The 15,890-nt window shown below is 41.3% G+C and overlaps 1 protein-coding gene across 2 annotated transcripts in view; it reads right to left on the reverse strand.

Moving 5' to 3' along the window:
* KLHL29 (kelch like family member 29) overlaps window positions 1-15,890 on the reverse strand; it is a 389,461-nt gene that overhangs the window by 135,439 nt on the left and 238,132 nt on the right. The window contains exons 4-6 of one of the 2 annotated variants that reach the window (XM_066547162.1): window positions 11,245-11,358; window positions 3,451-3,592; window positions 2,165-2,713 (exon numbers count right to left, since the gene is read on the reverse strand). In XM_066547162.1, the coding sequence (XP_066403259.1) occupies window positions 2,165-2,713; window positions 3,451-3,592; window positions 11,245-11,358 (805 nt within the window). The remainder of the gene's footprint in view (window positions 1-2,164; window positions 2,714-3,450; window positions 3,593-11,244; window positions 11,359-15,890) is intronic. The other variant, XM_066547161.1, reaches the window with a different exon arrangement.

Genomic DNA, 15,890 nt, shown 5'->3' on the forward strand with positions numbered 1-15,890 from the left:
GGTCACAGAGAAGCTCCCTAATCCCTGGAAAAAACAGTTGTCTAGCCTGCAGTTTGTGAGGTACATTATGGTTAATGTGTCAGCAATTGCCATGGATTAGAAATACTGCTTGTTTTAGTATTCTCCTTATGATCCTTCTCCTAGGTACAGGAATTTCCAAATACAGGAGCAGATCTAGGTCTGGTATGCCTGGTATCCTCCAGTGAGGAATTCTGCTCTGCACCTCAATGAACATCTCCTAGGCTGACTGGTCTCTGGGGTGCTTGGACTATTAGGCCAGACCGGGGTATACAGCAGGTTAAGCAAAAAGGCTGACTAAGAATTTTTGTAAATCAAATATTAAAGACTGATTAAATATTTTACGATCTTTTTACTTAGGCTTTGATTTGAAGTTTACTTCATCTGCTAGCCAGAGATCTGGTGAAGGTTAATTGATGGAGGAAGAGTAAATAACAGCTCATGCTGCTGGCCCTAAGTATGCGAGGCATTTAGGAGTATTCCTAACCTCTAGTGTGCAGTCACTGACATGCTCATTTGTCTCACTAGGTTAGTGTCACTAGGGCTCAGATATGTGATCAAATTACTGCCCTGAAAGTGGTTTAAGCTTATGTGTTTTCCCTTGTATTGTATATTTGCACATGTCTCCAGTGACACCAAGTAATCCCTTAAATTGCGTTAATTTGATCATGCATCTGAGTACCCAGTGCAGAAAATTGGGATAGCTGGCTATGGAAAGTGGAGCTGATGTCTCTTAGAAGACAAATAGTTCCTATGGAGGAGAGAGACATCCAGCAGAACTCAGTCTACCAGGATAGAGTATAAATCTCTCCCCTTTCTTTCTCCTTCTACAAAATTAATGGTTTGTAACTTATAAACATGACTTGACAAATTGCTTTTGTGGACTTTGGGCTTTTTTCTTCTTTTCTAAAGGGAAAGAATTAACAATGCTCTTATAATTGTTGGTTAATTTTTGGCTATCCAACTGGGCCAGTGTCATTTAAGGCCCATCTAGAGAGAGCTCAAAGAAAAATTCAGAGGCTCATTATCCAGCAAGAGCCCTCACCATAGAGCTTTAGAGTTGGAAACTTAAAACCAATCCCAATATCTGGTTTTACAAAACTACTGCTGAGATTGTATCTGAGCTCCTTTTCAAGGGAACTTTGGTAAGGGTTTACACATACCAAAGTGAAATTTATGTGAAGAGCAGGAACAGTTATTGGACTAATCATTTTTAATAGAGATTCCTTGTCTTTAATTCAGAGCTACACAACAGAACTTAATAGCTTGTGGCAAATAAATAATTTACACATGGATTATGTCTGAATAGAAATGCATACATAAAATATCACAGACTTAATGAAGGTGCTGTTTTTTTACAAAATCAATTTAATTGATTTTGCTGATAGGTCTGCATTAATATTTTTGGAAGCTCCACTTTGCTTTACCTGTACACGTGGCCCAGTCGTGATTCGTAAGGGAGGAAGGGAAAACTCTCCAAATGCAATTAGAATCTTGGAACACAGAGCGTTGGTAGTTTTGAAGTGTCTGGGGTAAGACACTCGGAACTAACACTCCACTGTGACCTGGTAGAGGGGCTCATTTACAAAGTACTCCTCAGAAAAGGTCAGCCTCTCAGAACGCTCATGACTATTCAGTCATGTGTTTTGCAGCATTTGAGCCCAGTGAAGATGGTAATGAAGAGTTTTCCCCTTAACACTGAACATGTTGGGCTGTTCAGCTGCAGTCAGCTTTGACTTATGTTTGGCCTGAGCTCCTACCAGAGCGGGGAAAAGACAAGGGCTGGAGAAGGAGGTCATTGTTGTGGCAGATGCACAACTGCAGCCAGGAGAACAGTGGCTGGATGGAAACAAGGGGTGTATTTCACAGGGAGAGGCATGGGATGATGGCTGCTTTACCCTTGGGAACACCAGCTTATCTGATGGGCCTGAAAGCTGTTTTTCACTACTTTTCGCCCACAGCCTGTCACACCTCCTGCTAACACGTTGCTTTTTGTCGTCAGTAACTCACAAAAGCTTTGCATTTTAGAAAAGCGCGTAGGGAGCCGCCGTAGCCGGCGGGCCCACGGAGAGCAGCAGGGACGTCGAGGGTCAGCTGCCACCCGTCCCCGCTGCCCGCCTGAGGGGGCCGAGCTGGCCCACCTTACCTTTGGGGTGCCAGGGGTCCGTGAACTCGTACTTCCCCACGCCGATCGTCCGCAGCATCTGCACCCCGTTGGTGTTGTCCGGGCCGCCCGCCGCGGCCGCGTTGGGAGGCAGTGGGGCAGCTGCCTGCCCATTGGTGGTGGGCGCGCTGCTGGGCAGGGCGGCCGAGGGCAGGGCCGGTGGCGGCGGCGGCAGCATGGGGCAGGCCAGGTGGCCATTGCCCACCGCCCCGGGGCCTGGGTGGGCCACTGGGCCCACGCCACTCATGGAGGACATGCTGAGGGGCTGGCTGTTGGTGTACAAGGGCTGGCTCTGGAGGTTGACCACCATGTTGCTGAGGGGCTGGGAGGGCTGCGGCTGGAGCTGGTAGTGGCCCGGCATCAGTGGGAGCTGGGGGGTGACGTGCGGCGGGAGGGAGGGTGTGACGCCGATGATGGGGGCCTGGACATTGGCGGCTGGGCTGAAGGTGGGCGGCTGTGTCATCCCGTAGGAGTGCGTGATGAGGGCGGGCTGGCTGCCCGCTGCCACTGTGGTGACCCAGGGTGCTGCACCTGCGGCACGAAGGAAGGCCATCATTGGCGGTGGGCTCGGCATGGGGGAGAACAGACAGCAACACCCTCATCCTTCCCCTCCCGCAGCCATGGACGGCACCGACATGCCCCGCTGCACTACACCTAATGCAGTTTGGGATCTGGAGCCCTTCCCAAGCAGTAAGTGCATAAAATTGCTGCAGCCATGTGAGCACAATTGTTAAAATACTCATCAGGTGACATGCGGCATGTTTGCCGTTTTATGTATTTTGCACTTTATGCAGCTTAAGCACACACTTCCAAGAAAATGAACCTCTTTCCCTGCTGTGCTTTCACGGCTCCCTGACAAACACTCTGTGTGTATAATAATGGTGCTCCAGCCACTACAAAGACATTGTAATTAGGCGTCTGGCATAGTAGCACAATGTATGATATGTGTCTGGAAGCTGGAAATCATTTCAGGTAGTTCTGGACATAAAAGAAGTCTTAAAGTATTACAGAGTGCCTTTCCCTCCAGTGAAGGCAGAGAAGGATAAAAAAACCCCCACTCTAATGAACTTGCAGCATCTTAATACATTTGTATCAGCCCTGGCATAGAAGAAACTTGAGGGGTCTTTACAATGAGGGAAAACCCCTGCTAAAGAATAAAGAAAGGGCTCACAATGAAGTCTAATTTACAGAGGTAAATGGAGATAGTGCATTGAATTTGCTTTGAACGATTTTCCCTGGTAGAATTACAAATAAGATTAGAGACATACCTGGGTTTTCATTCTCCCTCATCTGTTTAGATGGAGGCTCATCAGTGTCCCAGGGCGTGGACTGATTGATGGGTGTCTGTCCCCACCTGACGCTTGTTGCAAGTCCTTGAGGCTGATTTTCAGTCTTGGAAATGCAAGGTGTCTACCAGAGAGAAAGAAAAATACAGAATAAAAATGTTTTGACTATTGGGATTAATTATGGTTCCTCATAACTAGTAGCTTGCTTGTTTGTTACAGTCCAAGAGGATATCCTAAGATCTTTAAATATCATTCATTTGGGGGTTGGACTACATGATCTCCAGAGGTCCCTTCTAACTCTAACAGTTCTGTGATTTTGTGATTCTGTGATTGTCCTCCTGGCTTGCATGAGATATCTGTATGGAAATAAAATATATTTGAAAAAAAATGCATCTGGAAATTTAATAGATCTACCTTAAAAAATCCACAACAAACTAGTATTTTCAGAAATAAGTCACTTCATTTGCCATAAAAATAAAAAAAAACCCAACAAACAACAACCCAGATATGGTAATATCTACTCAGTGGCAGCTACATAAAATGGAACAATCTTCTGTTTGTTCAATTTCTTCCAAAAATAGCGAGTTTTGTTTAGCAGGAGGTAGAACAAGAGAGACTTATTTACAACTGTAGGACAAATTACTGTAGAACAGTAAAGAGAAGTCTTCACATTTACTGTCTGTCAAGCCTTGAAATTGAATGCCAATAAAAAAAAGCATAACATCACTGGCTGCTAAAGTGGGTATGTTGGCAGGTCTTCAGAGAGGTTAAAATAACTGTAAAGGAGGGGAAGGATTTGGGCTGAATAATCATCAAAGCGGACATGATCTGAAAGAGATCTCTTGATGAAGAAACTATCACACGGATTTAAATGCTACACCAGACCCCTGCTGCAATTTTAGGGGGCCTTCCCAAACAATCACGCCTTTGCTGAAGAAAAGGCTTGTAGAAAACAAGGGTGCTCCAACAGGTCTCATTTATTTAAGTCTGCTGTGTATTTCATTGCTGGAAGATTAAAAGTTTTTTGTTTTGTTTTTACTGGTGTCAGAACCTCTAAACCAAACGGAACCAGCTGCCTATTGCTGAATGAGTATTGAAGAGTGAAGCCATAAAGAACAGGAGACCAGTCTGAGTGATTGCTTGTTTGCCTCGCATCTGGGAAGTAATTTAGCTCAGAGATGGGGGTACAGCAGCTCCATAAATGCCCTGGGTCACACTGTACCAATGAAATCTCTGTCAACACCAGCAGCCTGTTCACCCATCACCAATACCTCAATCAACCCATGAAAGAAAGTTATTAGCAAACCCATTTATGCCCTCTGCAAATACATGCACACCTTCCCCAAGCCAATCTGTCATTCCTCCTGTCTGCAAATCCACCAGAGGCACCTGCTTCCTCCTGCCCACCCTTCTTCCCCACCAGCACCCCCACAAGCACCTGCCCTGCTCCAGTGTCCCCCCCTTCACCCAAGAGCCCCTGATCTCTCCTGACACCCACTCCCTTTTCTACCTGAGCTTTACCCTTGGTGGGCTCCTGGAGTCAGGAGTTCTCCTGGAGTGTGCAAACCTCAACAGAGGACCCAGGTTTTGCTGTGCTGCCCTCTTTGCTCCCAGAAGCCACAATAGGAATATTTCCCCCACCAGACATGCTATACTTTGTTAAATGCAGAGATTCACAAGGAAATGTGATTTTAATATATATTTTCCTGAAATTGTTTTTTTTTTTTTTCAAAACTCATCAATTTATTATTTTCCATAGTTTAGGGGTTATGTTTTTTGGTTTTTTAATGTAATTTCTCTAGATTTTTTTTTTCTATTTTATTTGCACCAAGGACAATGATATTCTGGTTTTAGATTCACATTTACTTCTGTCCCCACCATTTTGACTACCTCTATAATTTTTGCAATTGAAATAAAAATGAGTCAGAAAAGACATAAAGAGAGGACATGCAGACAGTCAAGAGCTTTAAGAGCTCTGGTCTATTCATGGTGAAGAAACGGCAGGAGGGGAAGAAATAAGTCTTGGTTTTGAAATGCTTTCTATTTATAAATTGTCCTGAGAAAATGATTAATATGAATACCTTTAGCTTTTACATTGTACAAGGTCTTTGACACAAGAGGATATAACACTGCTGGTGGTTTACCAGTTCATGTTAGCAGTATCCCTTTGGGTCTAGCTAAACTGTTTAACAGCAGCCAAAGCACTCTGCAGTAGAAAAATAAATAAATAAATGAATATATACATAAATAAATAAAAGACCCACCACCATTCTCTGCCTATATATCAGCTAAAATACGCCCCCCAGAAATATCAATATTTATTCCAAAGAAAAGCTTTAAAAAAATGTAAATGCACTATAGAGAAATGGGCATTTTTAAGAACGAAAAGGAGGATTCATGACTCAAATCACGCCCTGTGTGTTCCACATGTGGCTTCTGTGTGTTGCATTTCTTTGTTGTATGAACTGGGTCTTACCAGTGGGTTTGAAATATACAATCATTATTGTGAGGCATTGTCAAGACAGGCAGCATCTTGTTTAACTTTGTTACATTCCCAAGCTGCTTTAAAACAGTGTTGATGTAAAATAAGAAAAAAAAAATCCTCTACCTTAAGTAATACAGAATGACACACATGCTACAATTTTAAAAGAACCTGTATGTTTTGTCCAGAATGGGTAAAGAAGGAAGTACAGCTCTGCTAAATTCTACAAAGATCCAGTTGCTTATTTTGGAACTTGTTTTCCAAAAACCCTAGTGCACCACACCAGACACATGTGAAAGTGGTAGAATCTGCAGCCAAATCTAGATCTAAATCCATACTTCGAGCATTAAAAAAGAAGAAGGAGGTTATCAGCTTTGCTATCAATAAATGCTTCTCCTTCACTTTCACTAAATGCCCGATTTTATTTCATTAAACATGCTCACAAACCCTGCTTCTTAGAGGCTCAGTGGATTTAAACACACAGATCCAGTAGATTGCTTTCAAACTGTACTCCTGAACTTGTGTTCATTTGATCAGAAAGTGCCACAGATGAGCTGGTATGAAATCACAACACACATCCATGAAACACAGACAGTAATGGTGGTGGAAAGAGAGAAACAGCTCACTGAACTTCCTTTTAAAATGTATACATACTTCTGGTCTCTGATCTAATTTCTGCTTTATTTTTCTTAATACATGAATGGTTACATTACAAGTGCTGTATGTCTCTGATCTGATTGCAGCAATTACCCATTTGCGTCTCTGGAAAGTGAAATTATTTCCAGCGTTATCAAACAAAGGAACTTTCTGTCCATTCGCTCAGGCCCACGATAGTGCTCTATTTGATGCTTTTAATGTACAACACAAATGACCAAAAAATGGCCTGTATTATGCTAGTTGTGCAGGGGGAAGAGCTGTGTTCCATTAGTGATCCACAGACTTCACAGAAACTAATTGTACTATGTTACACTTTTATCTTTAGCTTTCATGTCAGATGCTTGTTTGAATTAAACATGGAACACATGAAAAAAGGAAATGCATTACAAAATCTACTGGGTATACATCTCTGCCAAAAGTCTATTTACATGAAAAGACCAAAAGGTTTCTAAAAGGTCTGTTAAAACTTGGCTAGTCAACAGCAGCAGTGGCTAGTTAATTGCCTGAAATTCCTGGCAGACTACAAAGACTACTTAAGGAATCATCAGCATCTTTCTAGCACCTGTAAAATGTTCAATTTGTGCTCTTTGGCACGGATAGAGTACCCCAAAATAAAATCTCAGGATTTTTTCCCTCTTTAGTTTGAAGCCACCATTAAGAACCAATAAAAATGTTCAGCTGAAGTCTGCATTTCACCACCTGCCACTTTGAACTCCAGAAGGGAGCAGTCTCCCAGTTTTAAGGAAATTAACTGCAATACAGATGTACAGGCAGAAGAGAGCAAGACAGAACAATTCTGGAATTACATGAAACTAACACAGACAAGTTGCCAGACTGTCAATTTTTTGCAGCTCAAGCAGTCATAAACCATGGCCCATAGGCAACAGTAATTGTTGTACAGCTGGTCGACTGAACCTTATTATATTAAAACATTAAAACCTTCAGATTCATGAGGCTTTTCAGAATATCCACAAGAAAGTTCATGAGTTCACAGCCATCAGATGATGTTAAAGATTGGGAATTAGTGATTTGGTCTACACAGCATCATGGCTGTATACAGCTACTCTTAGGTGTTGAGGAGGCAGAGCTACAACTAAGTCTGACTTTAAGCCCTAAGCTTTACAAATCTGTAATGAAGTAAAATCTTAATGTCTAGTAAGACCTTTTTTACATCAATAGAAACATAAAATCTATTGTACTACTAAGAGCATCAAAGAGTATGCTAGTGGATTTAAAGAACTCAACATAATAAACACAAAAATCCAACAACAAAAATTCCAATAGAATCTTCCCCAGGTTCAACACCACCAAGCACCTCCTGGAAAGGACTTACAAACACATTTCAGCAAATTCCCCAGAGCTTGTGGAACCACTGACATACATCCTGCTATGGCTTAGAATGTTAAGTCCTATTCTAATAGTTTCGTGAGCAAAAACAAAGTAATCTGGAAAGAGAGATACTATTTGTGATTCCCAGCAATCAAAACTGTTTTAATAAGGCCTTGATTTAAAGTGATGGATGAGAAGTAACGAATCTCTGTTCCAATTTTCCAAAAGAGATTGGGAATGGCAGCTTAATACCAAGGTAATGGTATCCAATATGCAACCCAGTCTATTTTTCGTCCCATTGAAAATAAAAAGGTTGAGGAGCATGCATGCACAGAGGCAAACATTCCCTCCCACAAATTCAGGTTTTATGGCCTGTCATGGGTAAAAGCAACTTCAGTTTAATGAGGGAACTCCTTTTAAAGCTGTTCTCTATGCCTCTAACTGGTAATGACTGGTGGCCCTGGTTGGGTTTGAAGTCTGAATGTGTCTGATGCTCTAAAAAGTTTAGTGGTCTCTGCACCGAGGAGTTTATGGTCTAATTTGTAGTTCACACTGTTAAATATTGCATTAAACAGGTATTATTTGTAGGTGTGCATGTAAAATCTGACCATACAGGGATAAATCTTTATATGGAGCAAATTCCTACATGGCGCTGGACAGGACCCAAGTGTATTTCTGAGTTTAGTCCATGGCCAAAGTAGCTCTTAAGGATGGAAGCAGAGCTTTTAAAGATGCATTGATGACAGCAATATCTCCCTAGCACTGGCTGTGTGGCTGGGCTACAGAAATTAAACTGTTGTTTTAAGAGATGAATGTACTGTAACATATTAAAAACCTAAGAGATATTGACAGGCCAGCATATAAGAGGAACAGAAAGAACAGTCCTGCAGTAAAACCTCATTCAAGGACTTGCTCATGGGTGGAGAGAAGAACTCATCTACCTTACAGTTCCCATCACCAGGCAATTCTGTGATGACACAGTGTTGTTTTTCTCTTCCCAAAACTAATGTGGGAGCCACAAGAAAGAGAGTAATACAGTTAACTCAGGAAAAATGTTACTACCCCGCATAAAAGACAAAAGAAGTCTAAGTTCACTCTTGAGCAGACAGAATAATTCAATACTTAGACTCCTTAAGCACCATCCAGCGAGGAGCCACCAGTCAGGGCGAGCTCCAGAGCACCATAGCACAGACCAGAGACACATGGCTCAGCAGTCGGGTAAAGTCCTCGCTTTGCAGCAGATTTAATAACACTCCCCACCTCGAGGTTAATGACACAGGCTTGGAGAAACCCATGAGCACAGCAGGCCCACAACCCTGTGATGGGTGCATTCCACCCCTTGACCAAACTGGGGTAGTTTGGTAGAGGCTGCAAAGGAAGTAAAGGTTTGATCTGTGTCCAGGCCAAGAACTTCTCTAGTGTCAACTTGTTCTCTGAAAAACCATGAAGGAAACAGTGACACTGTGACCGTGTTCACAGGGGTTCTTGGATGAGGGAAGAGATGAGAATGTTGATTCCATGTTCAGAAGGTTTGATTTATTATTTTATGATATATATAGATATATATTACATTATAACTATACTAAAAAGAAATGGAAGGACAGGTGTTCTCAGAAGCTAGCTAAGCTAAGAATAGAAAAGCAAAGAATGATAACAAAGGCAGCTCTCTCGGACTCTGTCTGAGGTAGCTCGGTCCTTGATTGGCCATTAATTATAAACATCCAGGATGGGCCAATCACAGGTGGACCTGCTGCATTCCACAGCAGCAGATAACCATTGTTTACATTCTGTCTCTGAGGCCTCTTAGCTTCTCAGAAGGAAAAATCCTAAAGAAAGGATTTTTAGTGAAAGGATGTCTGCGACATGACACAGTGAGCATCAATGCACATGAGCTTGGAACACTGATCATGAGATTAACACATGAATAGCTGGTGGCTTTTCCAAGAGTCATTAATCAAGGAGCAAAGAAATTTGTTGATACAAGAAGAGTCATGCATACCTTTTCCATCACATACAACTGGACTATAACCCAACCACTTAATTCCAGAAATTTGACAGCCTAAGTGAGCCTTCTTGAGCTCTTCTGGCCAGATAGCCTGGCTGCATGGCGGTGATCCTTCCTTAACCTGGGACAACTCTCAAGAAGGCTCCTTGAGACAGCGAGACCTTTAACCAATGGCTGATCTGTCAGGAACCTAAATTAATACTAATGTAACATTACTAATTCATGTAGCTACTCAATATTAATTATTATCAACTTATTATAGATCACTGCATTAGATATAATCCATTGTCCAAGTCTGAAACCTTGATTGGACCTAACTGTACCAAGGGTCTATAATGAGTTTAGAATGCAAGCAGGCCCACTCTGAATCTTGTGACTCAACAGAAGACTCTTCCTCACTCTTTGTATTTTTTTCATTAGATATAGGCCTTTGTCTGAGACTCAGACTGGACCTGGCTGCACCTGAGTTCCACCACTCTATACCTCGTGACTCATCGGGAGAGTCTTCCTTACCATTTTCAATCTCCAGTCCCTGTGCAAAACATTCTACCTTGATTCTAACTCAGTTTGCATTTGTGCCCTTTTTCCATGCAGTAATTAATAAGGTGAACCTCACCATCCAACTTACTTAACCTTTGTAACCCACTGTTAAACTTTGTTAAATTCCACTGAACTTATTGAACTAATGAAACGTATTGCGGCTTCTCTCTTGAGTGAGGTGCATTCCACATATTCACAGGAGTTCCAGACCAGCACAGCATCAGTACCTTACCCAGCCCTGATCCTGGCTCCATGCAGAGCACAGCTTCTGACCACTCAGTTTGTGAGCTGATAAGAAGACACATGTATGAGCATGTCCAGCTTCTTCCCAACACCAAAATCAACCCCAACTTTCCTGGACTGAGTCTTGGCTACTCTGATAAGTAAGAAAGCCCAAATTCCCTCTCTTTGACAATGCAATGGAAGATAACTCCATACTGGGAAAGGGTCAGCTGCTTCTGTCTCATCAACCTTTTCTAAGGCTCACATCCACATTACCTGCAGGTTTGGGAAGGAAAGAGAAGGAATGAGATTATGGAAAAGAACAGAGAAAGATGAGATAGAAAAGGGTTGTGAATTGACCACAGGTGGTGTCTATTTCTTTCTCATGGCTGACTGCCCAGTACAACCTCCACTCTCACACCAGTGCTCCAGTCATTAGCTAGTAATGAATGCAGGACCATGAAATGACAAGAAGTGCTTCATAAATGCTACTTTGTATTCTGTCTTGGCAAATTGCACCAGCAGAGGCTCAGGTACTCACCCAGCTGCCTTCATTTCTCAGCGAGAACATCAGGGAACGGAGCTGAGGTATCGAACCAAGGTCCCGGCTGCGACACTTGCTGCTCCAGGACACCAGGGACATCAGCGCACGACACTGGGTTCGAGCACAGAAGCCCCACTTTAGCCTGAGCAGAACCTCCTCTACTAACACGGTCTGCATGCAGATCAACCCCAAATCAGAGCAAAGCTACGAATGCAAAATCATCTCACGACGGAGGAGAAAACACGCGGCACCGGGAACAACGCGGCAGCTACAGAGAACATGCACTGCGCAACGCGAGAGGGCTCTCAGAGATCCTGCAGGCATCCCATGGCACGGGCACATAAATCCACTTCATCATAAGTGCTTTTTGTCAGAGGGCTTAAGGAAATATGGGCAGTAATGGAGTAAGTGCTTGTCAGACCAGAATCCCAAGGGTGCACAAAGGATGTTGCCCTTATGTACTGGCAAAGCTACTGAAGAAGAACCTAAAGGCTGACTTCTTGAAAACTAAACATTTATCTTGAATGCAAATGCTGGCCATTGCTAGGCTCAGAAGTCACTCCATATGGCATTTTCATGCCAAATTTCCCATGGAATTCTTTTAATTATCCAAACAGGACCCCAGATTTCATTCTGGATGAGGGCCTGAAGCATTAGAAAGAAAGAGAGGAATACTTAAGAAGCAAAATGCCCCAATCCCAGCAGTAAGTTACTGCTATAAAAGTTCCTTTTTCTTGTATTGGATGCCAACATTCTACATTCAAGCCCTCTGAACTCAGTATTTCAATTGTAGTACACAGTCCGTGGCAGGAAAGTGCATGTTCTCTGCCTACACAGCAGGCACATAAAAAGAAAGGGAAAAAAAAAAAAAGAAAACCAATATAAGCCTGTGAGTGTTGAACAGTGCTGCGTGATATTAGTGATTTATTAACTTGGCTTGATCAATAAGGCTATCATCAAGGGCACATTTAGTTTGCACATATATTTCACTTTCTAACAAGCACTTTTGTGTGCTCACTTTAGTTTCCATAATCTGATCCAGGTCTCAGGAAGCTTTCTTTAAGGGAGAACAGAGAATTCTTTTTCTAAAAAAAGGATCAAAGTATACTCAGTCAACTCTCAAACAAAAGGACAGACAGTACTGTAGAAACAGCGTGCTTACCTTTCACAGCAAAAAGAAAAATAAGCCTATAGGTTGGGGTTTATCACTGCCTTAAGTTCATCAACACCAATTAAGCTATTAAATTGTGGCTGAATTTGGATCACAGCAATTAAAAATTTCAACTTTCTTTGAGTGTCTTCCATCAGTACCATGCTAATTTAATGCATAATTTAAACTCTGCTGTCCTTTAATTCAGCATTTGTAAATAATTAAAAAAAGAACTAAAAATCCTTTTGCACTTACAAAGCTGACCCCCTCCTCCTTTTGCTACTGCAAAACAAAAAAGACTTTTCAATCAAGAATTTATTTAATTTTTTATATCTAAAAGTAAAAGCCATAAAAAAGATGAGAAACTGATTTACAAGATAAAACAATTAGCTCTGGGATATGTACATTAAGACTAATAAATTTCACATCATATTTTAAGAAGTGGAGGAGGAATCCCAGATATATTAGACTTTATTCAAATTCTATTGAAATGTTCAATTAAGAGCATCTTAGGAAGGTAGGTTATGCAGGCACTAAAATTAAGATGTGAAAAACAGCATTAGAGTGCTATTTCTCTCAGACACTATACACTTTAATAATCCATCCCTTTTTCTACATCCAAGATAACATCTAAAATCTGGGTATTCTTGTAATTGCTCTGGTCTTGTTAATATTTTTTTGTGTAGAGGAAATACAAATGTATTTCACAGTGAAAAACACTACAATAATATACTGCATTCCCTTTTAACCCAACATCACAGATCTCAAGGATTCTTATTAAAACCTTTTTTCCTCTTCTATAAAGACATTTTCCTCTGTGCAGACAGATGAAAATGCCCTTTAAGATTCAAACAAGTTTGTGGAAAACCAGCTCGAACCCATCAATATCCCATTGGTTCCTAAAAGAAGGTAAACATTCCCCAAGCTGTTCTGACCAGACATGACTGGCAGATGCTTTTTGGGAATGAGGTCTCAAGACACAACCCTATTTCCATTCAGACTCAGAGCTTTAATAACACAAGAACTTCAGTGCAGAATCAGGCAGTGAGGTAGACATTTAATTTGATTTACAACAGACTGCTAATATATGGTTTTTCTGGAAACACAGTCACTGTTTTCTTCAATTCTTCTGCTCTGTAGGTTTTACATCAAAGCGTTCCTGCTTGTTTTGTTTCTGTATCTCTGTGCTACCAATAGGAAGCTGCCCAGTTCTCCTGTTTTCTTTCAGCAGAACAGATTCGTGGACTAGCATGACTGCCTCAGGTGCCTCAACCACCATCCTTCTAAAAGATTTATGGCAAACACATTGCATCCCAAGATATAAATCTACCAAATGTCTATTAGACATACTTTGCTGTCCACAGCCACATGATTTAAAGCAAAACTGATAATGGTATAGCTTGATCTAGCATTACTGGTACACCTATCAGAATTGTGCTACATTGCTGCACATTTTTTCCAGATACCTCATTCTCATTTTGGGTGTGAATCAGATGATCCTTTAGTATTACTCTGTTCACAACAACTTGTGATGCTAAACACTCCTTTGTCACCCAAGGATAAATGGGTACTATCAAGATTAACCTCTACTTACATTTCCTTCATTGATTTACATTCCTTTATTCTTTTATGATTAAATTATTCTAAGCATCCAGTTTAAGCCATTGGACTAATAAAGAAGAGGAAATCCAGCAAGGATGCGAGTTTGGCCAGACTTTTCTGTTTTTGAAAGTCCCGTTATGTATCTTTAAAAAGAAAATTCAGGTTACAAAAAGCATAAAACCTCACACTCTCTTCGCTCCCAGGAAGTTAACACAAAGTAAACCACCTCTAAAAATAATCTCCCACTCAAGAAATGTCAAGGTGACAGGGAGAGGGAGAGAAGGCTTATTGTGAGCACTTAATAACACAGGTTAGTTCTGTAAGCCATGAAGGGAAGGACAAACTAAAATTAAATGACCTTTGGTAGGGATACCTCACCTACAACAGCAAGTTGTTATCTGATCTTCCTAATTCTCCTCCTCCGCTGTTGCAGGTCATGGTCCATCAGAAGCTGCTATTCCTGCTAGGATGGGTGCAGGCCAGACACTGCCCTTGTATTCCCCCTGGATGGACTGCCAGGGAGGCCAGCCTGGGGTCATTGCAGGTAATACCCCTGAAGAGGCAGCCTGTCCCCTGCTGAACTTGCTGTGGCCTTCAGAAGAGCCAGGGGAGTTCTAGCTGTTCTTGTACAACCTTTGCCTCCAGAATACAAATTAAGCCTTGGTTTGTTGTAACAAAGGTTCAGTTAGAACACAAATCTATAAATATCTAACAGTGCAGATCAAAATGGCCAACTTTGGTCACAGCTATTGATCAGAGTGAGAGAAGAAGCAAAATGGGACCACACACCTACTCTGAAAAAAACTCCAATAGGTATGCTTTCCACACAGCAGGTGGAAATCAAAATTATCTTTGTTGAGAATCCAAAATCTCCTTTCTGCTCATACCACAGTTTTTGGAGTGACTGTCAGCTTCAGACAAGCACTGGCTGTACCAGATTTTCCAGATGTTACTAGAATAAAGCACAGAGCCATATCTTGTTTATTAGTGACGATTCTGTGCCAAATTCAAACATAGATCACATGTTGAGTTTCTTAAAAACACTGAGTTAACAAGAAAGTTGAGCCATTAAGCAAGATCTTCCACCAAACATGCCTGTCTCAGAAAGGGTCACAGAATTTGTGACTTTTAGATGCTTTGAGAGGAGATAAGAAGTTGGACTGAATGATAACTGTAGGTCCCTTCCGACTTAACTAATTCTATTCTATTCTATTCTATTCTATTCTATTCTATTCTATTCACAATTAAATAAGCATATGTATATAGATATATCTGTATCTCTTTCCCTTTCTACTATTGAGCTGTGGATGCTATAAAAAAGTTCATCATCTTTTTCTAAAAGTAGTCCAAGCTTCATATACTGGGGAAGAAAAACAAGAGGTAAAAGCTAACAGACTCACTGAGGGCCTGCTTTTCTAATGCTGCATTTGATTAATTATATGATTTACTTTCAATGACTGCTTCAATCAATCCTGATCAAATTAACAAAGACAATGATCAGAAATACCAGACTAAAACACAATACAAATTATTTGGTTCCAGGGGATCCAATCAAACGAAACCGGATTAAATTAACCAGTGATCGGATTAAGGAAAAGTTGCTGTATAAAGTCAGAAATGTATTAGTACTTCGGGCCATTTGCTGTGTCTGTAGGCTGCCATTTCCGGCTCTTTACCTAGAGTTCTCAATACACTTTAAACAAAATTGAGTTTTCTGGGTATTACAAAGGCAATGTGGAAGAAATAAAATAAAATGAATTATTATTATTATTATTACTTTACTATTATTTCACAGTACCATAGTATATGGGGGTCTGCCACAGTAGGCACCCTCTAAAGAAAATATACACCCTCATACCCCCTCCTTCCCCAGGAGTTTGTACCTCAAGGA

This window comes from Molothrus aeneus, chromosome 3, assembly GCF_037042795.1.
Source record: "Molothrus aeneus isolate 106 chromosome 3, BPBGC_Maene_1.0, whole genome shotgun sequence".
Lineage (NCBI taxonomy): Eukaryota > Metazoa > Chordata > Aves > Passeriformes > Icteridae > Molothrus > Molothrus aeneus.